Source organism: Neolamprologus brichardi, chromosome 2, assembly GCF_056152115.1.
Source record: "Neolamprologus brichardi isolate AB-2024 chromosome 2, ASM5615211v1, whole genome shotgun sequence".
In the NCBI taxonomy this organism is placed as follows: domain Eukaryota; kingdom Metazoa; phylum Chordata; class Actinopteri; order Cichliformes; family Cichlidae; genus Neolamprologus; species Neolamprologus brichardi.
This window is the reverse complement of record NC_142105.1, coordinates 2,984,477-3,011,142: the sequence shown is the minus strand read 5'-3', so window position 1 is coordinate 3,011,142 and position 26,666 is coordinate 2,984,477. Positions and strand designations below refer to the sequence as shown.

The following is a 26,666-nucleotide window of genomic DNA, read 5'->3' as shown; positions in this document are numbered from 1 at the left end:
TAAATTTCCTGTGGTGGGAAACTATTTTGTGCAACTTTTTTGTATTTACAGTTTTGAAGGATAAGCCTCTTAAATTTCTCTAACTAGAAATATATGTTAAAAAACAAAAACGATTTTCAAATTTTTTGTAGTTTATTGCACTTTTTTGCAATTTATGTAATTACTATGCACTTAATGCAGACATATTAATAAAATATGGGCTATAATGGTTGTATTGATGTATAGCAACTTGAAATGCTCTGGCGGCCTTGGGTTCTATGGTAGGTCTTAAAGGGTTAAAGTCCATTATACTCCACTGCTTCATCTTGATCTCTAATGATATTTAAAAAGATTTGGTCTCTGAGAGCATGTCTAAAAAAGGCTATTCTTCTTTTATAAAAACAGTCATTATATGTCTTTATTTATTTATTTATTTATTTTCTTTGTATAACATCAGTACTAGCTTTTTGTCAAAGACTTCTAACAGAGTACAGTTTGTATTAGCACCTGACATAGTTGTGTGTTTTTCTTCCCCGGACTAAAAAAGAAAGCATTGTTTACTCACTTACATTGAAATTAAGGCTAATGACAGCATATTGTTGTTCCTCCAATTTGGACACCCACTTTAAAGAGCCTAGTGTCCAATTAGGGGTTACAGGGTAGTGTATAAAATCACGAACTAATGTTGTCTGTGTATACTCAGTAATGACTAGCTAATCTTATCATGTATATATATGCTGCCTAATGACTCTCTAATGGTATCATGGCTGTCTCTGTATTATGTAAAGAGGGCTCCCTGCTCCAGTAATAGCCTTGCTAACTAGGTTAGCTTGTCCCAGAGATTGCTAATGCTAACTAACTCACTTAGCATGATCCCACATGACTGTATGTCAAAGGTTAATGTCATATTACAGAGTCTGTCACGGCTGTCCTATAGGGACTGGTTTAACTCCACTCCTTTCTCTTTTATCTTTTGTCCATGCCATTATAGGTTGTATTCGTTTATCTCGCTGGGCTGTCTCTTTTTATCTAGCCTTCCTTATTTTATTAGCACGTTTTTTTAAAACTCAAAACTTCATATTAAGTAGGTTAGAAATGTGAAACGCTGGATTATTCTAAGCCTTGACTTTAATGTAGTTTGTGACATTGATAGTGAAAAAGAGCCAGCATTGTGTTTGCTTTCATTTATTAATCTGTTGTATTTGTGTTTCCAGCATGCTGCGGAGCAACCAGATCAGCTGCATTGACAACAGTACCTTCACAGGTCTGAGCTCCGTCCGTCTGCTGTCACTGTATGACAACAGGATCTCCAGCATCGCCCCGGGATCATTCTCCACCCTGCACTCCCTGTCCACCATGTAAGCCACATCCGTCACAATCTCTTCTCCTTTTTGTCGCTTATTTTCCTGTTTTGCTTTTTCATTTCCATCCCATCATTTATCCCATCTCTCACTTTGTGTCACTATCTGTTTGTGTCTGTCTTCCGATCTCACTGCTTGTTTGTCTCTCACTATCTTCCTCCATCCTCTAATTTTTCATAGCCTTGCTGTGGGAGTTGTCTTCCAAGCAACACACACACATTCCCGCCCCAACGTTTGCACACATGTTCTCTGGACACGACTCTCCTCACAGATGCTCTCCATCATTATCGACTAGATTGGTCTGAATCCCGGGGCATTTGTTATCAAAGCTAAATATTTTTCAGCATCTGCACACCCACATTGGCACACAAGACCAATTGCAAGCTTGCTGTTATCTTCCCAAAGATTCACAACTGCTGCTTCTAGAATCTGTGTATTCGTTTATTCGTTTATCTGCTTGGTGCATGTTTTTTTCAAGCGTGCTTTAATTTGCGTGTTGCTGATTGGTATTAAGTCTTTACACAGAACTGCAGATAATAACTCTAATCCAATAAAACTATGATAACCGTCCACCTACCATTTTTCTTAGGACAAAGAGACTGAGAAGTGAACGAGTGTTTTTTCTTCAATCACTTGACCACCCATGTTGTAAATAATAGATTTTATCAGCTTAATAAAACATGAAAGGTTGATTCTTTTATTCCTCACAAGGTAGACAGACTTCTCACAAAAAGTCTTCTCACATCCTCTCTGCTGTCGTTATTTCTCTCTGTGCTTCCTTCCCTTGTTCCACCTTTTGTTCTTGCTCTCTGTCCTGCTGTGTACCTGTCATCTCTGATTCAAGTTCCTGCCTGACTCTTTTGGGAACAACGATGGAAGACATGAAAGGGAAAATGTGGACACAGAGGATGAGGACAGATATATTTATTGTTGCATAAAGTCTCTCGGTGTTAATAATTATAAGATATTAAATTTCATTCATCCTTTGACACATTAATTCTTTGTTTCAGCGTGTTTTTCGCTGTTTTTGTCGTAACACTTGATTTGTATTCAAACATCTGCTTGCTGTCTGGCATGAAAGAAAGATGGATAGTTTTTATTTCTACACCCTCTGTTCATCCCCCCCCCTATCTTTCCTCGATTTCTCTCTCCCTCCCGCTCTTTCGAATATCTGTCTCCATTCTTAGTGCTTCGTTTCCCTATAGAGTTTGTCCATGTAATTAAAAGATTAACACGCTGAAAGGGAAGGAAGGGATTTAGCTTAGGTTTAGTTGCCATGCAGTGAGGTCAATTCATTACAAGGAAATGAGTAAATAACTTGTCCCTATCTGTGGCAGCACCCCATTAATATTATAGCGCATATAGCAGCATTTAGGTTTATTAGTTTAGCAGAGGACAACGTGAACAGCAGTGTGACACTTGCACATCTTTAGACACAACATGGGGACTTTCTACTGTACCAATGGTTATACTTCACAAAACTGCTTCCTTAAATTTTCTCAGGTACACCACCGACTGTAACAGCATCCTTAAATCTCTTTTTCTGTGTAGCTCACTGTTGATATTTCTGAAAGACGTTGCTGAATGTTGTTGAATCCAAATCACTGGCAGTGAGCTGAGAAGAAGATGCCAGGGGCCAAAACAAAATCAGACAGCAACATTGTCAAGCTTCAGCTGTTACAAAGTTTCCCACAAATATTAGATGAGTGCCAGGATTTGTTCTTACCTTTAATGTTTGCATTCAACACATTGGTCACACATTTAAGAATGAATGTTTAACTATAATAATAACAGTGTTGGGGAGTAACGGAATACATGTACCGCCGTTACGTATTTAAAATACAAAATATGAGTAACTGTATTCCGTTACAGTTACCGTTTAAAAAGGTGGTATTTAGAATACAGTTACTTTGTTGAAATAAATGGATTACACGGCGGTACTTCCCTGTTTCATATTGTGGCGGGTCAGGACTGTTTGGGTTTTGTTTGACAGCTACGTTCTGTTGTTCCAGGCGGCAGCGTTACGGTTGCCATGGTTACAGGGTGCCGCTCTCTCTCTGCGTGTTTCCTGGGTGAGAGAGGCCTTTTTGTTGTTGTTGTGCTAAGCTAACAGGCAGAATGCTACAGGTATAGCTCTAAAGAATGTAGCATGATGGGCAGTGTAGTCCGTGCTGCAGGGAGAATGGACTGCCATACACGTTATGTGTCTGTGAGCGAGGGAGGGAGAAAAAGGAAAAGTACGAGCTGTCATCGAGCAGAAACGGGAGCTGGAAGCATGTAAATATAATAATAACCACTGCAGCCAAGAAGAGAGCCTGACGAGCCCAGTTGTAAGTAAGCTATTAAGACTCGACTGTACACCGTGTTCGTGTTTTCCTCCAAAAACAATAAGTTCTGTTGGAGCAGCCTTTCAACGCCTCTCTCTGTCTCTGCTAGCAAAGTTGACCCAGACAACAAAGTAAAGCTAGTTTTCGGCTACGAGCCCGACACAAAACCCACCGTATTGGCCAGAGGTCCCTTTACTACGGTTTGGCGCCGCGGACCTTCAGTAACAGTAATAAATCACAGCAATAGTACATTCATGTAGTTGTAAACAGCATGATAATATATTAAGTAATCCAAAGTATTCAGAATACGTTACTCTCATTGAGTAACGTAACAGAATACGTTACAAAATACATTTTGGGGCATGTAATCTGTAATCTGTAATGGAATACATTTTAAAAGTAACCTTCCCAACACGACTAATAATTGTAAAAAGCCACAACAAACCTATAACTTGAATGTGCTGCAAGATTTCCGATGCCCAGAGCAGCTTTGGTTTAGGCTGCCTGTCTCGTATGTGTTGCTAATGCGTCCTTTCCACCCCTTTCAGTTTAAATATGGCTCAGCATAAATATTACATGAACTGTGTTACAAAAGCAACAAAATGCAGAGAGAGGTGGTGATCAAAAATGAATAAAACGAGCAGATAACCTTTTCTCTTTTCTTTCTTTTTCCCTGTTTCTCAATCTGCCACTTTTTCCTTTTCTCTTTCCGTCTCCCTTGTTCTTTGCAAAATGAATAAAAACAGCCGATAACCTTTCCTCATTCCCTTCCCCTTCCCCTTTAGCCCTTGGCTTGCTTTGTCTTCTATCTAAATTTATTCAAATGTATCACTCACCAAAATACCATATAAAGCACTGCCGTTATTATCCCTCTGAACGGCTTCCAAAATAAATTCAGAACAAAGTCTGTTTTGTCGTCGTTGCTTTTCTCGCTGTCGTTTCGTTGTGCTGCTTGTATGTTACGCTCTAATTTGGGGTGTGCGAGTCGTCTGGATGCAAAGTCAAGGAAAATGTTTGTGATGATAAATACCTTATATTGTAAGAATGGATGTTACGTAACTTTGTGCGGATTTAAACTCACCCTGATTTATTTATTTATTTATTTCCTTCCTCCTCTCTCTCGCTCTCATCTGTCCTTTATTATTTCCTTAGTAATCTTCTGTCCAACCCATATGTGTGTGATTGTCACTTGGCCTGGCTGGGTCAATGGCTAAAGAAGACGAGGGTGGTGAGTGGAAATCCCCGCTGTCAGAAGCCAGCCTTCCTGAAGGAGATTCCTATCCAGGATGTGGCTACCCCAGACTTTACATGCGATGGTGAGACTTTCTATTTTCCATTCTTTGCCAATAAGCCAAGTATTTGTTTTTGTTTTAGTTAAGTAGAATTAAAACCACAGTTCTTGATGTTTGGTCTAGTCGGCCACACAGGATGTTGCAACTGATACACCGAACTGTGGAAAACAAAAAGGTCATAGCCTGACCTGAAATAAATGACATGTGTCAGTCAGCGGCTGTGTGTCCTGTGCAGATAAAAGGATGAGTGAAGCAACTGAAAGGTGAACTGAATGTGTCCTTGAATCGTACTAATAATAACTGAGGGGCTTCCTGACTTTCAAAACCCTACATAGGAAAATTGTTTATTCAGTAATGATGTCAAATATGTATTTGGGCAAAGAAAATAACAATAAAACACTTGTGTGTTGTGTAATGAGTCGTCCAATTTGTAGCGCTGTTCAAATCTTAACTTTAAATTTAATCCACTAAAAACAAAAAGTGAGAACACAGATGGTTACATATACGTGGCGCTTAACCCTTTAAAGCCGGTCGGAGCGGGCACGCTCTGTTTTGTGTAACTATTTTTAAATCCCAGTAGCTCTACAACCACGTGAGCTAGCGCAATAATTTTTTTTGCATATGAAACCGGAGGAGTTGTACTTACATCTTATGCCATCAGCTTGTCCTCGGTCACAGTTTCCTTCCACATAAAGCTTTGCAAAAACTGCATAAAAAGCACTTGCAGCAACAAAAACATAATATTCCAGAAACACGCTTTGCCGATCCGATCAGCTGTTCATAACACTTCCTATGTTGGATTAGACGTCAGCATGAACTATCGCATGTCCACCATGACCTGCCTGAAACCGGAAGTGATGTCAATTCTCGGAAATGTAGTTTTTTACCATCAGGGCCTCATGAGCCTATACTGGTGTTTTTAAAAGTTATCTTTGACTTTATGACTTTCTGTGTGGTTTCTGGGATGCTTAGGACTCATATTGCACTGCTGGAAATAGTTTATTTTGATGCATATGCTGCTTTGTTTTGCAAATTTGCACTATAATATTTATTTTTGTTTTTCCTGCAGTGTATAAAAATTGGTGTATTTCAAAAATAAAACTATGAAGACACTCAAAATAAATTTCCTGTGGTGGGAAACTATTTTGTGCAACTTTTTTGTATTTACAGTTTTGAGGGATAAACCTCTTCAATTTCTCTAACTACAAATATATGTTAAAAAAACGATTTTCAATTTTTTTGTAGTTTATTGCACTTTTTTGCAATTTATGTAATTACTATGCACTTAATGCAGACATATTATTAAAATCTGGGCTATAATGGTTGTATTGATGTTTATCAACTTGAAATGCTCCCAAAAATGGCTCCACAGCATGTAAAAATATAATATAAGCTCTGGCGGACTTGTTCTATGGTAGGTCTGAAAGGGTTACTTAGCACTACATTGAAGGATTGTCCACAGCGTATCAACTGATATCTGACCTCACTCCCCCTTGAGTCCTAATCACAGCACACACTAAGCCTACTGCTACCAAAACACATTGTTCTTTGCATGTATATTCATATCACAAAATCCTCAGATATGCACAAACCTCCTGGTTTGACGGGAATAGATTTGGTAACAACAGTGATCCAGATTTAACTAAATTACCAGATACTCTGTCATTTCATGCCTTCAGTCTCCCTTCAGTGAGGTATTGTGAGGACAAAACGATCAGTAACCACTGGCATACAGCAGCCTCAGATGACATCAGCTTGTGGTTGCTACAGTGACGTTGTTGTTACCACGACGATGCCTGCCTATAGCAACTTAGGCTGTCGGCTTGGCCGCCAACTTTGACGCCATATTCAAAGTGTGGTTTGGCTCTTGCGTTTACTACATTTGTCTTTATTTTCCCTTCTCTGCTTTCTGTGTAGCTTTTACACTTTCAACTTTTTTCGATCGCCCTTTTGCTCTCTTTCTATCTGGTAGTGCCTCTCTGTCCCTCCTCAGTTTTTTTTTAAATTCATTACACTTTTCTAATTTCCTGTAGCGGTGCTGCAGCCATTTACTGAAAATGAGTTTGGAAAGTCGTTAGCTGGATTGGTTCAAGTAAGGAAACTCTAAGATGTTATCAGGTCTTGATATTCATTGTTGCATCTTGCACGCACGCACGCACACTCCTCGTGCATATGGTACGACAACTCTTCTCCATGCCCCTGGTACACTGCGTAGAAGCACTTTGCCACTCACACACACACACAAAGCTACATTAACATTCACTGAGCTGCACAAACATGAATTTATTGTCAAAATGTATCTCAATTCATTCTAAAGATGCAGCTCTAGTAGAACTCTTTCATGCAAAATGGTAATTAACTGTTAAAATGTAGAATTTGATTAAATGACATCTCTTTATTGCATTTTAGGTTGAGATAGTCAAAATCTTGGATCTAGATCATTACCAGCTTCAAGTGAGTTGTGCTTTGGCTCAAGGCCAATCAGCTCAGAGCTTTGAAGGCATCCTCCCTGCCTGCCAGGTGTCCGTACTATTAAGCATAACCTCTTGGTGATGCTAAAATGTTACACTTGAAAGTGTAATTCTCAAAGCGGTTCACAGAGGCCCAGAAACAAAGGGGCACACATACTTCCACACGAGCACGCCGTGAACCAAGGTCCCATGTCCGGTCTATTTATAGTTGAGTAAAATGGCTGTTAAGGTGTCCAGAGGGAGCCGGGGGAAAGGTAAAGTTAATTGAATTTGTGAGAAGATATTTAGCGCACATTTAGATGTTAGTTCAATCAGCCAACTGTAGAGTGAGTCAGCCCACGGCTACACCTCCCCGTGGACTCACAAGGTACACACATCAGATTAGACACACAGATACACATGCGTGCACTGCTCTCCTCACTGGCACGTAAGCGCCCATTTACTTGACATTTAGACATTAGCGCAATTAGAACACTACAAAGTGAATGGGAAAATGGCCACAGGACAGGGGGAGGCGGCTATTTAGGAAACGAAATGTGCAGCAAAATCAGGATGTAGATGCACAAGCATTTAAACACGTGCGAGGATTAAATCAGCATTGAATTCATTCAATCAGCAGCAAACTGTACACGCGTGTAAACCAGGCCTTTCTTTTTACTGTTCCTACTGCTCCCTCCAGGACTCAAGCACACACACATTGAGATTGCAAGTTGTGTTGTGATTGGCTTTATGTCCGCTCTTCATTATCCTTTATTATGGTTTTAACTCGGCTTGTTTTACATTCGGGACCACAGTTCAACTATTTACACACTGCTTTGCTAGATAAAAGCTGTGAGCTTTACATGCCAGTCAAGGAAATGGGAGCATTTCAAGCCAAGAACAACTCTGCTCTAGTTTCTGACCTTCCTTATCGCTTAATGGTAAAATTATTACAATCACTCAGATGTTTTTTTGTGTTATTGTGCCTGTGTGTGGAATGTTCGGAACTTAAACCTTACAACGTTTTGTGCTAAATACTTACAGCAAGGCTAGAAAGTGCCTCGAGAAATTTTGGGAAGTAACAAAATTCTTAAAGCTAAAAGAAAATTTAATTAAAAGGATTAAAAATGTAATGCGTGACTTTTTGCAGAAATAAAAATATAAATTTTTAATTGGAGAATATTCACATGCAAGTTAGAGTTAAAACTGACTACAGAGGCTTCAGCTTTCATTTTATTGCTGCAACTGCCTGTCATCCTTTCAACCCCCGAAACATCTGCTCAGTTTTGGGGTTTGTCGGTTTCCTGAATCATCTGAGGATTTTTAAAATCTCTGTGACCCAGCTGCATGTGCTGAGCCATATGTTGAAATATATCCATAAAGCTTTTAGCAATATCCGGTCTGAGTACTTCTAAAAAGCGATGAGTTGATTTGAGCAAGTGTCTTACTTATTGTTCAAGCTGCATCTCTATCTGTCCCTTTCTCTCTCTTAGCTCTTTCTCTCTCCTAACTTTTTTTCAAAAGCTGTTTTTTTCCTCCCTTTTCTCTCTTTGTTGTTTTTTCTCTGCACCTCTATGTATCCATCTATCTTCTCCTCCTCCTCCTCCTCCTCCTCCTCATGCTAATATCCTACTCTCTCTACTCCCCTCTCTCCAGGTGCTGAGGATAATGGTTGCCTTCCTGCGTCTGGTTGTCCTGACGTCTGCACGTGCTCAGACGGCGTGGTGCGATGCAGCAACAGAGGGCTGCACTCTCTGCCCAAGGGCATTCCCAAGGACACCACTGAGCTGTGAGACAGGCTTGCTTGCACTGTAACACACACACACACACGCATACACAAGCTTCACTACATGAATGTGCATACTCAAACATTCATATACAGTCACAGAAAAAATTGTATGCCGTCAAATAGCATGCAAAAGTTCCATAAACACATATAGTCCCACTTTGCTGCAGTGCATTAGTGATGCTGCAGTTTTCTCTCCTGCTTCAGAAACTAGCATAACAATTAGTGAATTACGCACATGCTCCTGCTTTCTTTCTTTTTGTGTCTTTAGCGTTTTAGGTATACAGTAGACGTGCTTGTGCTTGTATATAATTACACGCTGATGTTACAAATCTATGAAGCAACCCAGTTATTAAATCTAACTACCACTACACAGTAGCATCTTATATAGTTGAGAGGTATTATCATGAGTGTCCTTGTGTTATTTTTTTATTTTACCATCTTAAAAATTGCTTTATAACTAGTTTTGATGCTACAGTGTCAATTGCTTCAATCCACATTTTTCTCTCATATCAAATTTCGCCAGAGCAGTGACAATTTTTCATGTTGTTTCCTATAATAATTAGGTGAAATCAGAGTCATTAACCTCAATAAAACGTCCATTTAAAAATATATATATATTTTGTAGAAATAATGTAAAAAATATGAATAATTGTTTGTTTGCTTTATGATTAAATTGGTGCTTCAAGAGAATTGCTTTATATCTTTCATTAATTTCAAGCTATCAGGAATCCTTGTAATAAAGACACATTGTTAATCATCAAAGATAAAACAAGGCTTAATGTTAATTATGATTAGGAAATTTAAAAAGAAGTAGGAACAAAGTAATGGTGAATTATTGCACACACGTACGTGCTCATGCACAAACACAGAGGAACCCCTCTAGCTGTGAAATAGGCCTGCTCCACAGGGTCAATAGCAGTGATTAGGTATTGATCAGGCTGAAGAAGACACTCCATCATACTGTCCACATGACCTACTTATGACCTGAGAGAGACAAACAGAGACCAATGCATCATAAAATATGTGTATGCTTGTGTGTATACCTTTATGTTGTTTCTCGCAATATTAGAACGCAAGAATGTGAAAATTCTCTGTATGTCGAACACAGAACTTTGCTCATATAACATAATGTAACAGTGTTTTCTTCCCTTTAAACACAGAAAAACACAAACATCATAAGATGCAATTATAAAGCTCAGCAACCCAACACTATAACAGCATCACAGTCATTTAAATTTGACCATCTCCCCGTTCAATGCACTACTACAAAGTACTACCTACTTTTAATTCACTATGTGGAATTCCCCTTCTGATCACCTGCATTTGTGTCCTCCAGGAAAGAGAAGTACACGTGAAGGTGTTCTAATGAACAGGGATGCTGTTGAATAAAGAATCTTTTAGTGTGGCCAAAAATTCCCTTTTTTATTTGCGACGTACCAGCACATGTTGGCTAATCTCTAATAACACCCCAGGACATGACAGACTAGCCCTGGGAGACAAAAAACAAAACAAAAACAGATCATAAACACACAAAAACGGTCAAGCTCTCGACTTGATGTGGCAACTTCCGGCTTGGTTGTTGCAGATCCTTCCATTGAAAACTCCATTTTTCTCTCAGTCTACATAAAGACTGGGTCAGTTTGACACAGATGCTAATGCGTGCTGTCTGTAGAAGCTTGTGGTCCACAGGGAAATCGCAAACATACATGTGCAAATGATCTGATAGGAATGTCTGTGGAGTGGCCCAGAAGTGCACAGCCACACAACCTTGAACGTGTGATGTCCATTCATCCATTTCCTTAACTGCTTCTTCAATTCGGGGTCACGGAGACTTTGACAAAGACAGACAACCATTCATACTCACATTTACACCTACAGCCAGTCACCAAATAACCTGATGGGAGATAAATGTGAGATGGCAGTCAAAGCTAGTGGATGCAAGAAGCTCCATTCCTGTTATGCTGGTTGTTATGCTCTACATCTCATTCATTCACTCTTCTTAGAGTTACTAATCCAAAACTTTTACTTGCTCCCTTGGCATCTATTCACCCCTCCACATGGCTATATTTGTGTATGTAATAAATACTATATTAAGTATGCATTTTTTTCTTGCAGTTACTTGGAGGGTAATATGCTGACATCTGTGCCCAAGGAGCTGGCAAACCTGAAACAGCTGTCGCTGGTGTATGTACCTCTCACATAACCTTGAACAGAATGACGCCACGTCATTTTCAAGTTTACGAAACCAATATGGATGCATGCAGTGTGTGTTTGTATCGGTCCCTCATGCAAGTTTCTGTCGACACAGGGACCTGAGCAACAACAGCATCAGTGCTTTGGCCCCGTACACCTTTAACAACATGACTCAACTAGCCACACTGTAAGTTACCATGGCAACATATGTACCTATTGATGCACCTGTACATGCACATGTATAAGGTTTTCAAAGATGAGTTAAACTAACGTTTTCTACTCTCAATTTTTTTTCTTTCCATACTTTTGTCTTCCTCCTAATTTCTCTTTGTCCTTCATTTTCCAGTCTCTCATTTAAGGTTTATCACTTCTTCATCCATCAGCCTCCTCTTGTATCTTCTTTTTCCTTTATTTCTATTCTAACATACACATATGATATATTCTTTTTTTTGCCCCAATGCATTTTTCATATTTAAAATATTTTCCTTTTTGTTTCCACTTAGTGATCCTGTTGAAATATCCTGTTGAAATGTTGGCTCCTCTTCCTGCTTTTATCCCATCTCCCTCTTTTTTTTTTTTACCTCTGCAGGAATTTTCATAAAGTTACATAAATTATTCTTTTAATTTATGGAATTAACTTTAGTTTTGCCTCTATTTAAGCTAACAATCTATAAACACAATGGCTTTATATCAACTTACTTTTTTTCCAGCGACGCCCTGTTTCATATTTCATAAAGTCACATTGATTCACGCCTCCAAGCAACTACAGATTTCTACTCTCTGCGCCTCGATAGCACCAGATACAAATCCTGTGCACAGCTCAATCACACCTAGGGAAGATTTGAAGGTAGCAGCAGAGAGGCGTGTTTCACTCTCCACATCAGATTTTCCAGGATTCATTATTCTTGGCTGTTGGGATCTTTTCTCAACGGGTCCAGGCCACCGGTGAAACAGAGAAGATGAGGATTAAGCTTCTTGACAGTCAGTAATTATCATTAGGCATTGCTTCATTGAGCATTATGCTGAGGAATAATCTTGGCTACTACCTTGGCTGCTATTTTCGTGAATATACATGTCAGATAGTGTCTGTTTATTACATTAGGATCATTATTAGCCACCATGATAAATGGTGTTCGAATAACAATAGCATCCTTAAGGGACGCTTCATTATCTGTCGTTTGTTGCCAAACTCAAATTTGGATTGATTAGCAGTTTTAAAAGAAATAACATTTAACTGTGGTGTGGGAGTTTGACTTTCCAGACTTTTCTTTGACCTTTGCCTCTGGCAGGTGTTTTTATCTTTAACTATTTCTTTTTCTAATGTATTTGAAATGTGCCCATGGTGTTAATTTTCATTGTCTAGCCTTCAGTGGCAAAAGGTTCTGTATCAAGTTTTTATAAAAACCAAACCTACTGTGTCATCTCTTGAATAATTTTTCATATTTTGAAAAAACAAACAAAGCCTCCTGATGTAGAGCTAAATCTCGTGACCTTGTTTGTGTCCTTTGTCTTACAGAATCCTCAGTTATAACCAGATCCGCTGCATCCCCGTCCATGCCTTCGATGGGCTCAAGTCACTTCGCCTGCTGTGAGTAGCGAGCTTCATCTTTAAGTGCCGCAGTGGATTCAATATTCAACACTCCCCCTTGCCTGTTATATTACGGAGTTAAATCAAAGTTTAATCACTCCCCTGATTTCAGGCTGAGTGCCGTATTAAAGCCCACTTGCAAAATGAGTCACAGTCCACCCGATCATCTGTTGTTTCAGGGTACTAAAATAAGATAAAAGTCACACTCTCCCATTTCTTTAATGCTCCCTTTCCATCTGAATTCTTTGCCTCTCGCCATGTGCTTCTCCCTCTCGCTCTCCTCTATCTATCCTCTCCTCCTTTTCTCTCTCTCCGCCCAATGTTGTGTTTGATGAATCGACCTTCAGCCTCTGTTTCTCTCAGTCATCCATTTGGCTGTCCACCCTCTGTCTCACGAACCCACATGCGTGCCTACACACAGTGTGCATGTGACTATTGCTGTCTGACCAGCTCGCCTCGCACATATGGAACGAGCTGCACACACACAAAAATATGAATATACTATCCAATCTGTGTATGCTGTGCACACGAGTGTAAACATCTACATAACTTGCTTGTATAACAGCAAATCGTATTGATCCTTAAGTGTGGGGTTGCTTGAGTATCATAAATCAACATTTATTAGTGTCAGCTTTGCTGTGATACCTTAAGTTTGACACGGGTGAATATTTTAAGCTTTCATCAGAGATAATGTTAATAAAGCCTGTAAGAATCACTGAAGGTTGAAGCTGGTTATCCTCGAAAGCTTTGTTTAACCTGCAGTGCATGCAGCGGTTATGTCACGGCTCCTTGAAAACACCCGTTCACTATAGTGAGGTGTGAAGTTAAAGCTGTAAATGAAAAAATCTGAGAGTGTTTACGTAAAGGTCATTTTTTTATCGCCATTTAAAGGGTCAGATTACTCAAATTACAACTTCTGACAATATGATAGTGATTAAAGTGTGATGTCAGAAAGCCAAGACAACAGCAGTCTTTCCAGCAAAGTCTCACAACCACATCTGAATCCTGCAGGAGAAAAAGCCACAAAAAAGCCAAGAGAGGTGGCTTTGTTGATGAACAACTACACGGCCTCAACCAAGGCTGCTTTTCTCTTTTGCTTTGCTGAATAACTTTGGATTTCTGCGCAGCCTAAGTGGTCTTGCTGTGGTTAGAGTGGCGAAATGTTTTTTGTTTCATAATCGAACATATTTAAACAATGGCAGTGTTGAGGCTTTTAATCTTGGTACAACTCTTGGCTCAAAATATACTTTCATTTTCACATGAGTTAGCTTTCAGTTGTGATTATTGTGAGCAAAACTTTAGCAAGAAAAAGAGTTTCACTCTCAGAGAATTCAGATTTGTTTTCTGCAAGGTTATTATCGTTAACGAAAACTAACGAAATAACGAAAACTAGAAGTGAAAAAACATTTTCGTTAAAAATAAAAACAAAAACAAAAAAAGGAAAAAAAAACTAAAACTGGAATGAGTGTTCACAAAACTAACTAAAATTAACTGAATTTATAGCAAAAATGTGTTTAGTTTTCATTGATGTGTGCGTGTCATACAATAGTCGAGGGTGGAAATGAAGTTTAGTTTCCAGATTTTTTTCTTGCTGTGTCTCATTATGCCAGCAGGTGGCAGCACGTTAGTCGAGTCGTCTGTGTCGCTGCAGTTTAATCAAAACTAACCTGAAACTAAGGATTTTCAAAAAAATAAAAACTAAACTAAACTAGCAAACAATTGGTAAAAACTAATTAAAACTGATATAAAATTGAAAATCTGAAGTCAAAACTAAATAAAAATAAAAACTAATGAAAATTGCAAAACTATTAAAACCCTGGTTTTCTGGCTGTATCTCTTATGATGCTTTCACCTTCCAGAAGTTAGTGACCACTTTTTTTTCTTCTTCTTCTTCTTCTTTTTTTGCTTTCTTGCTTTCATTTTAGTTGATGTTACCGTCGGGACTGATCCCTCTCTGCCCCCGCATAGCAACTGGTTGCCAGGCAGTCATCACTGTCACTTCCTCATTACCCACAACCCCCCTTGGGCTAGTCATAGACGGGGGCTGTTAGACCACCATACATTGCTACACAAACGCACACAGAGATGCACATAAACATTTAAAGGCATTAAGCAGCGATAACACACACACAAAAATCAAGTACACATACATACACATGCACAGTTTTTCCAATACTGGGGGTTTGATAGCTGTCCCCTGCTACAGCCCTTCACTCTAATGGAATGTGAACTTCTATCCAGCAGGCAGCACACTCCAATGGATAGACACACAAAGGACACACACACACGCACACTCTGAAGTCTCTAAGCCCTCAGAGACAAAAAGTTTCAGACACACATCTACAGACACGAACATACATGCAAACCCAGTGGTACATAACAAAAATGCACACATCAACGCTAACACGCTCCTCGACCTGCAGTTTTCTGCTGTGACACACACGATCGCTCGCGCGCCACCGTCTGCGAGACGACCGTATGAGACAGTTTATATTCCACTCAGAGACCCGAACAAGCTTTATTGCACAACAATGAAAAAAGGCTTTCTGTTTATTTTGTGTTATTCTTTCATAAATATTTTATTTATTTTCCATCATAGAAGGGTCTGATGGTGCGTCTGCTACTGAGGAAGCACAAATAAATTTGAATAATTTAGCATGCAGCTATAAGGGTTAGACTGCTGTATTAGCTTGCTCCAAATTGAGTATTTGGCAACTGGGCAGTCGCTTTCATTTAGCTCTGATATGATGGATGTGACACAATAGGTTTTCCTTGGATATAATCCTTTTTAGCCTTAGCTGCACATTTAAGATACAAATCGAATTATTAAACCACAAGGTTAAAACTAATAGCTGTGTATAGTGTATGCACACTCAGTGGGCTCTATGTTCGGTACACCTTGTTTGGGTTTTGCTTAATTAGTAGATAGATAGAGATAGATATAATTTTATTTCGAACATGCAAATATAATTGAAATAACAACAAAAAAACACCTTAAAAATCATCAAGTTTTCATGTAGATATCTTTGTCTACAGAATGCGTGTGCTCGAAAATGAGTAGGATGAAGTTTACACTTTTCTTGTTCCTACCCCCTTATTTCAAATTTCATTGCTTACAAATCCATATCCAGGATTCAACATTATTTGGTCATATATGGTTAACTATGTACAAGTCGAACACATTGAACATACACAAATAAAAACCATTTTCAGCACGTAAACCAGAACAACAACAAACTACATTTTTACATAAACTAATCACCCTGTCTATAACCTCTATAGTAAGAGGAGCAAAGTGTGCCAAGAAATTAACCTCTACTATTACACCCTACTAGTTTATCTACTAGTCAAAAGGTCAGTGGTTTGATCCCTGGCTCCACAAATCTTCTAATTCTAATATTTGGATTGATTGTCGGCGGGTTTCCTTGACCAGAGTTGCTGCCATGTTTTTGGTTGATGTTTGATGCTAAATATTTGATTTAACAGGTAGTTGTTGCACCTAACAAATTGTACAGTGAGCCAATTATCATATATAGTTGGAACTCTATGCAGAAATATTTAATCAAGAGTCATATGTAATGCATATGTTTTGATGCATATTTTTTTCATCCCACAGAGTTCATTGTACCCTACCCCAGTGGTCCCCAACCTTTTTTGCGCCACGGTTTATGCCCGACAATATTTTCATGGACCGGCCTTTAAGGTGTCGCGGATAAATACAACAAAATAAACTAGTACTGGTACCGAAAAAAAGAAGATTTATTCATAACACACGTGAAAAGACCCAGGAAAACCGAGTAAATGATAAAAACAATAACAAAATAACGCTGAAAACCGATAAAAACCCTGAAAACTATACATTTCACACCTGAACCTCAACTCTCGCGGCCCGGTACCAAACGACTCATGGACCGGTACCGGTCTGAGGCCCGGGGGTTGGGGACCGCTGCCCTACCCTACCTTTCAGTCAATGGACACAGCGAGGGTCTGTAGAATGTCAACATCCTTTTGTCTCAAGGCACCAAAATAGGAAAATATAAGAGACCCCAGCAAAGGTCCTGAGGTTATCTACAGAGTTAGATCACAACGCCTCATAAAGGCTCTCTACTGCGTATGACCTCTTGAAATTGTACCATATGAAGGGAGACCAAGTAAAAACAAAAGCATTTACTGAAGCAGTACTCACAAGATTGGTCATGTTGTGGTGCAAGTGGAGGCGGACGTAACAGTACTCTGTAACAGCATCTTGGACCGAGGTCAAAAGCTCTTTCACTTTTCCTCCTTTGCTACAAAAGAATGATTATAAAGAAACACAGAGTATCTAATTAAATTAATTAACTGCAGAATAACAGTAACAGTGGGTCAAAATGTTCCTTTTTAAATGCGTAACAAGGTTGCTGGTATGATTAATATTTCTATGCTCTTGTTTTGCTCTCTGCTTCTCTCCTGCAGGACTCTTCATGGTAATGACCTTTCAACTATTCCAGAGGGAGCTTTCAACCACCTCAGCTCTCTGTCCCACCTGTAAGTACAGCTTTGGTCTGTACTGCACTTCTACATATGTGTATCCACAGATTAATGTGTGTTGGTTTATGCTTTTGTTTAGGGCTCTTGGTGCCAACCCATTGTACTGTAACTGTGATCTGCGCTGGCTCTCTCAGTGGGTCAAGGCTGGCTTTAAAGAGCCTGGTAAGAAATCACAGTCAACATGCTTGTATTTGTTCAAACAAAAACGTGTGTTCACCAACATCTAATGCTGCATATAAGAAAAATACTGAATATCTTTTGACTTAAAATTGGTATTTAAGGCATTGCTCGCTGTACTGGACCTCCGGACATGGCTGACAGGCTGCTGCTCACCACACCATTAAACAGATTTCAGTGCAAAGGTAAGTACACATATTTTCATAGTACTAAGTGCAATATATTGTTTTACCACTCATGTAATCCCTGGATTTAGACTAGATTGGGCTGTTATTATATTTACAGACTCAAGTGTGTTTATTTCATTGTAGCTTTTGTTGGCAGTTTAATTTCTTCCCACTAAGGTTACGTCCACACGTACCCGGGTATTTTTGAAAACGCAGATTTTTCTATGTGTTTGCACCTTTCGTCCACACGTAAACGACGTTTTCGGTCACTGAAAACGGAGATTTTTAAAAACTCCGGCCAGGGTGGATATTTTCTAAAACTCAGTTTTTGCATTTACGTGTGGACGAGAAAAACGGCGAAAACGCAGCGTCAAAGGTGTGCGCCTTTTTTGACGTCACACTGTGCGCCACGTTATTGTTTTGGTGAAATGAATTTCTACAATACTGTTACTGTTACTCTCTGCAGTGTTTAAATGCTTACATATACACACACAGTTACTGTCCCTCCACACATACGACTCGGTTCTGCTTCTATGCCCCATCTTTGTTTACATTTTCCCACCGAGGCTTCTAGACTTCTGATTGGCCAACATTTCTACACGGTTAGGAATATATCGCCACCTGCTGCTTTGGCATGTTCCTAGCAGCGTTTTCCTTCATTTCTGCCTTCTGACGTGTGGACGGGATTATTTTTTAAAACGAAAACAGAAAATCTCCGTTTTCAAAAATACCCGTGTACGTGTGGACATAGCCTAAAACTACTGAGTTTTAGTTTTAGGCCATTTGAGAGAAAGCATCATGACTTTAGCCTTAGATTGAGTTTCACAGCTTTAGATGAGAATGGCAGCTCATGGTCAAAAATCGACAAGCTTATATGAAATGCAGATTATTTGTTTAGGCTGCTGAGGCTGTTTTTTCCTGTTAGCTGGGTGGTAAGAGTAGTGGCTTAAAGCCCGAACATATTCGTTTGACTGATCCATTTTGAGTTGTCAGACACTCAAGCCTTTAGCCTGTTGGATCAGCTCAGCCGGTAATACATCATGCTATATTAGAGGATTGACCATAGATATAAATGTATAAAATAAATCCCCTCTACCTCTTGGCTGGATTCTGTAAACTCATATAGAATCAGCAGACCTCTAACATCACCTCATCAAGGGCTTCTCTGCTATCAGACTAGAGGGAAAGGTGTCACAAAGCACCAAAAATCAAACCCACGTGCAGGAAACCCAAAGCGGAGGCAGAGTAAAGGGTTTAATTTAATTCAATTTTATTTATATAGCGCCAAATCACAACAAAAGTCACCTCAAGGCGCTTCGTAGATACAGAGAAAAACCCAACAATCATATGACCCCCTATGAGCAAGCACTTTGGCGACAGTGGGAAGGAAAAACTCCCTTTTAACAGGAAGAAACCTCCAACAGAACCAGGCTCAGGGAGGGGCGGGGCCATCTGCTGTGATTGGTTGGGGTGAGAGAAGGAAGACAGGATAAAGACATGCTGTGGAAGAGAGACAGAGGTTTAACAAAGGTTTATTAACTAACACCAAAATGACGTTCACGTTAGTTCTTGATTTAAGACTTGATATATGGGGCGTGAGGGTCTTGGCCAGGGGAGGGGACAAGCAAGGAGACAGGTCTGAGAAAGCAACGGCAGCTGCTGGTGAATAGGTACGTATGTGCAGGTGGGAGATGGAAGCGTTGAGGGAGAGGTGGTGCAGTCCAGGTGGGTTAGGTGGTGTGTGGCAGCTGTGATGAGTGGTGAAGGGCCCGAGGTGGTGTGAGGGCAGGAGGGCAGGCAGGTGAGGCAAGGAGCTGATTCTGAGAGCGGGTTAACCAGATTTCCAAGATGAGTGGTTCGGTGTGATGGAGTTTTCCTGGAGTAACTAGAACACGAGATTACAAGGTACAAGGTCTCACTTGAGATTCATGAACATGAAGCGTGAAGCCTGGTTACCAACATAGGGTAGTTGATGAACTGGCGAGGAAGCAGTGTCAGCAAGCAGCTTAAATCTCCAACCTGATTGCCTCAATCAGCTTCAGGTGAGGGGGGCTGTAGGCCCTGCCCACGGGTGGATACCAGGGAGGCCCAGACCTTCAATGGGATTTTACAGCCACACAGCCAGACCACGACAAAAGGAACCGTGAAGCAGACTTCTTACACAAAAGAATGAAGCTGCATTACATGACCATTGTTTATGTTTGTGAGTTTATAAAGTGGGCTGGGACTCCATGAGGAAACCTGGTGCTGCATAAAGATCATAAACATCATGTCATGAACTAACAATGATCTCATCTAACTCTACTTCCTGCCTCTACATAGCTCGAGTTTGAGAGCGATCACACGTGTTCTTGTGCACATCTCTGACACTTTTCCCACTTCTGTTATCATTTTAGGTCCAGTGGATATCAACCTGATGTCAAAGTGCGCCCCCTGCCTTTCAGCTCCCTGCCAAAATAATGGTACCTGTGTCTCCAATGCTGCAGGATCCTACCACTGCACCTGTCCGCATGGATTCAAGGTGAGAATATCAGCAGACAGAGACGCACTGAAGGTGGCTGTCAGAGACAATATGTTTCGCTTTTTTCTTGGTCCACATCTGAAACTATAATACAGCCACTAGATACATAGATACAATACATTTCCCTTTTTTGGTCAGTGTGTACTTTAATTTATAAGTTTGATTAAACTTGCACTCCATCATGGTCTCATAAAAATGTTCTATTGATTTATTGCAGTCATAATGCTTGGTTGTTATCAGGCTTGCCATGCGTGTTGGTGTTTTTGTAAATATTTACAAAGTGATTTATCAAAAGTGAAATTTTTTTCAGTTGCGCCTGCAGCCTTGTAACTGCGTACTATTTAGTGGTTCCTTTTTATTTCAACTCTTCTGAATTATAGAGTGCATCACGCAGCACAATTTTCACTTTTTCTAGAAATAGTTGCTTTTTTGAAAGGTGTCCTAGATGGCTAGCCAGGCTGCATAATCCTCTGGCATTAGGAGTATTATCAGGCTTAGCTCTGGCCTTGTATGCATAATGTACCTACTTGTCTATCAATAGAGAAATGAGGAGCGAAGCTGACTGCACTGTAGGTACTGAATGATCAAAAGATGAAGGGTGTTACAGCTGTCAATATTCATAGCTCGCATTAGAAAAGACATGCACATCGTCTACTCAGTGCAGTTTGCATAGGCGAGCATGTGCATGTCAGTGGTGTCTTACTGTACATTGCAAAAAAAGAAAGTCATAAATAGTTGTTTATGACACTGATTTTAAATGCAGGGGTTGCTTTCATCCTGTAGCATGAACGGAGCATCCAAAGTAGAACTAAAGGTGACTGAAACTGTACTCATTGTACTCATCGGCACACCCCTTATTTGTGTATCTGTATTTAGAGATCCTTGAGCTCCAGCTTCTAAAGAATAGACTGCATGCATATCTGTTTGTGCTTGTTTGACTTTAGGTTTTACAAGAACACATGCTGCATAACCTTTGCGCTTTTACAGGAGAAAGCCTTGGTCTTGCTTTTAATTAACACATCACTTGCCGAGGTCACAGACTGGGAAGGACTGCTGGAGTGTGCATGCCTGTGTCTGTTTATGTATATGTCTATGTGTATGTTTTTCTTACTGGAATCCACTCGGACAACATTAATTAAAATGTGTGACTCAAAGAAACAACTAGGAACATAAGGAGTGAGAATAAGAAGGGAAGACATGAGGAATAAACAACAATTAAGTACAAAAGATGGGATGATAGAGGTGTAAGTTAAAGAAAAGAACAAGAAATGTCATAGGTAAGGTGTTGTGGGAGAAATGGAGAGAACACATAGTATAAAGGAACCATGAGAAATGAATGAAGGAGGCTGTGAACACAACATGAAGTTCTAAAGTAAAGAATAAAATAGAAAAGGAAATAAAAAGATGGATTTAGATTAAAAACAAAAATAAAGCGCTTTGATCAGAACTAGTGGGTATATTGGCTGCCAGAGGTTTGTCAGTGTGGAGTTAAGACTGCAGGCTCAGCGAAAGGAAGCCGATGGATACATGAGTTCATGCCATTTAAAGGACTCTGATGAATGAAACTTCTTACCAGGAAAAGTAATGAATCAAAGAAGCAGACATGTTTTATGAATATGTTTTTTTTTTTACTACACCTTAAAAATATGTCGTCCTTAAAAGAAAAACTACAAGAGCACAACATAAATAGTAAAAAGAACTTTATCAGTGGAACTATATATTTAGATATAATGTATATATAAATATATACATTATATATAGTTACATACATTTGTCTTTTCCCAAGTGGTCAATTTAAATACATTTAAATAAAATTAAGAACACTTAACTGTAATGTGCAGGACAGTAAAAGCATGTCACTAGTGAAGAAGTTTGATGACAGTAACAGAAGACATAATATTCAGTTATTAACTGCTTTGCCTTGTCCTCTCCTTTAGGGTCAAGACTGTGAAATACCGATCAATGCCTGCATTAGCTTTCCTTGTTCTAATGGAGGAACCTGCCACATTCATCCTGGCCATGAAGACCACTTCAGGTACAACGGCGTTTGTTATTAAGTGTTATGCTATGTGGAAGTTTCGTCAGTGGTACCAGTTGTTAGTCTCAAAATTACGACTGGTTTCTGGGGTCTGCTGGCTGACGTTATATGGAACTGCTTGCAAAGATGGCAGACAGGGGGGTGTCTTTTATACCGCCTCTGTAAACTATTTGCAACCAAATTGTAAGGATGTGCAGCACCAATTTCACCTTGTGACTGTCGTCAACCTCTAGCAACCACTAATGAACCACTAGGAGAATCCACATTTTGCACTAGATCAGTGAGAATCACATGTCACATGTAGCACTGAGAGAAATATAACAATGAAGAATAACTTGAAATCCATTTAGGCCGTGGGTCAGATCTAATTGCCCTTTTTACCCCGCTGTCTCCCTCTATTAGCGGAGGCATTTTAAGAATCTTGCCCTGTATTCTCATCTGAAGGGAACCATAACTTCACACTTTTATGCTAAACTATCACTACACACAGTTAGTTTAGCAATTTTTTAAATGCGGAGTTTATCTGCATTTAAGTAAGATTTAATTAAGACAGCTTTAGTACTTTGACTACACCAGTGCATCTCCAGTTTTGCTTTCAAACCCTTGTGTAGCTGGCAGGGTTTGCACTAAGAATCAATAAGGCTATGGAAGTTGGTGTTAAACCAGGGATGGTTTTGAAAATGTGTTTTTCATGTTTGACCAAGACACTGACGACACTTTTGATACTTTAGATTCTATCCAGTTGTTCTGTCTCTCACCCCATGACCCCCTGACCCTAAATTGTATGAATAGTTAAGAAAATGGAGGAATGGATAATTCATGGAGGTTATCCATTATTTATCTGATCCTTATATTCATGTCTTCACTTTCTCAAAGCATGCTGAACATGCTACTTCATTTTCAGGAACCTTCCTATTTTACATTCATACGCTTTCACATATTCAGACTCAGGAGCTGCCCAACACAATCATAGTGTGTGAATCCTGGCTGCAGTGCAACTCCAGTGGTCAAGAGCCTTTCAGTGGCAGTGCTTTAGGGGAAATAACATTGTGCATCACCCATTCACTTTCCCACCCATCTTTTCCCAACACATTCAGAATGGCAACCTGTTTTTGCACATGCGGTGCAGCTGAGGTGCAGGTTAGATGAGAACGCAAATGTGTAATGTCAAAGGGTTTTTAACCCACTAACTCTGATTACATGCACAGGAGAATAGCACAGGTAATTGTCCAGAGAATTCACAGCAAGCTAATGTGTTAGCTAATTAGCTGTGCTGCCTTCTGCACCCTCAGTTCAAGCAGCCTAAACCAAACACTTCCAGCAGTGAGAAACAGATCATAAAGCTGTTGCCATCATTGTGTGTATGTGACCACGTGATTTCCTCTGGGATTAATTACTATTCTGATTTTGATTCTGATAATATAGGATATTATCCTCACCTGATCTTCTTGTTTTGTTTTTTTTTTAATATGCGATCACATCTCCGCCAACTAGTATGTTCAACAGGCTGTTATCACCTCATTTAGTGGTTGTTGTTATGCTAGGAAAACATAGATGATGAGTTTTTCAACTTTAAAAGAGCAGCAGAAATCTTCATATGTAGTAAATTAAGTTTTTACCCAGGAGACTAGACTTTTACTAAGCCAAACAACTGCTTGCTGATTGGTTTAGTTTACATACCAAATAACTGGTTAGTGTTAGGAAAGAAATATGGTTACTTTTTTGGTTGAAAAGTGTTGCATGTTAGAAAGCTGTACTTGCTAACCTACCAGGGTAGAGAGTCCAGTGGACGTTTTACTTGACCCAAAGATTCAATTTAATTCAATTTTATTTATATAGCGCCAAATCACAACAAAAGTCGCCTCAAGGCGCTTCATAGATACAGAGAAAAACCCAACAATCATATGACCCCCTATGAGCAGCACTTTGGCGACAGTGGGAAGGAAAAACTCCCTTTTAACAGGAAGAAACCTCCAGCAGAACCAGGCTCAGGGAGGGGCGGGGCCATCTGCTGCGACCGGTTGGGGTGAGAGAAGGAAGACAGGATAAAGACATGCTGTGGAAGAGAGACAGAGATTAATAACAGATATGATTCAATAAAGAGAGGTCTGTTAACACAGTGAGTGAGAAAGGTGACTGGAAAGGAAAAACTCAATGCATCATGGGAATCCCCCGGCAGCCTACATCTATTGCAGCATAACTAAGGGAGGATTCAGGGTCACCTGGTCCAGCCCTAACTATATGCTTTAGCAAAAAGGAAAGTTTGAAGCCTAATCTTGAAAGTAGAGATAGTGTCTGTCTCCCGAATCCAAACTGGAAGCTGGTTCCACAGAAGAGGGGCCTGAAAACTGAAGGCTCTGCCTCCCATTCTACTTTTAAATACTCTAGGAACAACAAGTAGGCCTGCAGAGCGGGAGCGAAGTGCTCTAATAGGGTGATATGGTACTACAAGGTCATTAAGATAAGATGGGGCCTGATTATTTAAGACCTTGTATGTGAGGAGCAGGATTTTGAATTCAATTCTGGATTTAACAGGAAGCCAAAACAGGAGAAATCTGCTCTCTCTTTCTAGTCCCTGTCAGTACTGCCCCATATAATCTCTCTGCCTTTAGCAATAATTAGATAAATGATAATACACCTTCTGACCCACAGATGGCTACAAGAGGGCACCTGCTAGACATATCTAACTGCAGTGGATAATGTTCATTTAATGGGTGGAGAACACCCAAAGCAGATGTTTTACTCCTGGATTTTTGCACGCAACTTGAAATATTGAAAGTTACATTGCAGAATTGTTTAAACGTACTAAATTGCTATGACCTAAAACATCGAGAACTGTTTCCCCAAGCCTTCCATCTCCCCTATAACCTTAATCCTATTTGGACTAAAAAACTAAGGCCAGAGTTACTCTGTGCTGAACATTATGGCACAAGCCGCAGACCAAAAGTAATCAAACGGCCAACAATTGTTTAGAAATGGGAGTAATTAAAAACAGACCCTTTGCGGTACGACTTTTTAATGTGGTTCATTTTAAGCAAAACGGCCTTTTCACCATTAAATTGAATCAAACCGCATCAAATACACTATATTTCACTTAAGAAGTCTTTGAGACTTGCTAGTTGGATTTGTTATATTTTCGAATATAAATTCAATTTTCCTGCTTAATAACCGCCCACGGTAGAACAAATGCAATCTGTGTGTGTGTGAGAATCCTCGACCGTGCCTGCCCGGGTAATCAGCGTCGCTCCAAAACGTCGCCCTTTGTCCAAGTCTTGTGACAAACAGCGGCTGTAATTGCAACAATTGTCATATATCTCTCTACCAGATTTGTCTCCTTCTCAACCCCGGTAACAAGGCCTTTGCCCTTTGAAAAGCTCTGATATGCTTCTGGCCTTTAAAGGCTTGCGTGGTAATGCTATTAGGGGTCTCTTTACCCTTTTCAGATGATTCCTTAATGGTAAAGAAACACAGGTAGATCCCTGTGACCTCTGAGAGAGACAGTAAGGGAAGGAGACCATGCCCCTTTGACATTTTAACATGTTATATAATCAGTTGGGCATATTCAGGAAGTCCAATTAACTCTGGTTCTTAGCACAGCTCCATTTGTCAAACTATATAATTTAAATGTCAGGACTTGGATTTGATTGGTGAAACGATGATCCTTGACCCGGTCAGTGGTTTTTGCGTTTTTATTTCTTTCTTTTTTCCCATGGGGAACAGTTAATATCTTCTTCCTTTCTTTTTACTTCATCACTTCTTTTATTTTTCCTTTATTTTCTCTTCTTCTGCTTCATTAAGTCATCTGGATTGGGAGTGGTCCCTTTGTCTCTGCTGCTTAAGTATCCCACATTTTTCTGAATATTTTAGCCTGAACAGCTTGCAATAATAGGCTCATTATATCTTAGAATATAAATTTATTTTATGTCATTTTGAGTGAAGGCTTAAGTGCAGGTTTCCTAAACTGGAAAACAGATAGGGAGGTGGTAACCAGTGAGATACATGAGAAAAAACTCCTTACTGTAGGAACCAAAGTAGGTACCAAAGCTTTCATTTCGCAACAAGTGAAATGAAAGCGGTGAGAAAGAACTAAACATATTTTGTATGTACAAAAAAGTGGGAAGGACAAAGCATTGTGCCACAAAAACGAGTGAATGGGTTTGTGTGGGTTGATAATTGTCACTGACAAGCAGCTATCCTCTTGCTTCATTTATTGGATGAACTTAATGTAAAATTCAGTTTTTCCCAATAAAAGTAATT

General features: G+C 39.7%; 1 protein-coding gene across 2 annotated transcripts in view; it reads left to right on the top strand.

Moving 5' to 3' along the window:
- slit3 (slit homolog 3 (Drosophila)) overlaps positions 1 to 26,666 on the top strand; it is a 265,109-nt gene that overhangs the window by 213,869 nt on the left and 24,574 nt on the right. For both annotated transcript variants that reach the window (XM_087846129.1, XM_087846132.1), the window contains 11 exons: positions 1,194 to 1,337; positions 4,820 to 4,983; positions 9,066 to 9,198; positions 11,314 to 11,382; positions 11,507 to 11,578; positions 12,908 to 12,979; positions 17,432 to 17,503; positions 17,586 to 17,668; positions 17,788 to 17,868; positions 20,247 to 20,371; positions 22,309 to 22,406. In XM_087846129.1, coding sequence (XP_087702255.1) covers positions 1,194 to 1,337; positions 4,820 to 4,983; positions 9,066 to 9,198; positions 11,314 to 11,382; positions 11,507 to 11,578; positions 12,908 to 12,979; positions 17,432 to 17,503; positions 17,586 to 17,668; positions 17,788 to 17,868; positions 20,247 to 20,371; positions 22,309 to 22,406 — 1,113 coding nt within the window. The remainder of the gene's footprint in view (positions 1 to 1,193; positions 1,338 to 4,819; positions 4,984 to 9,065; positions 9,199 to 11,313; positions 11,383 to 11,506; positions 11,579 to 12,907; positions 12,980 to 17,431; positions 17,504 to 17,585; positions 17,669 to 17,787; positions 17,869 to 20,246; positions 20,372 to 22,308; positions 22,407 to 26,666) is intronic.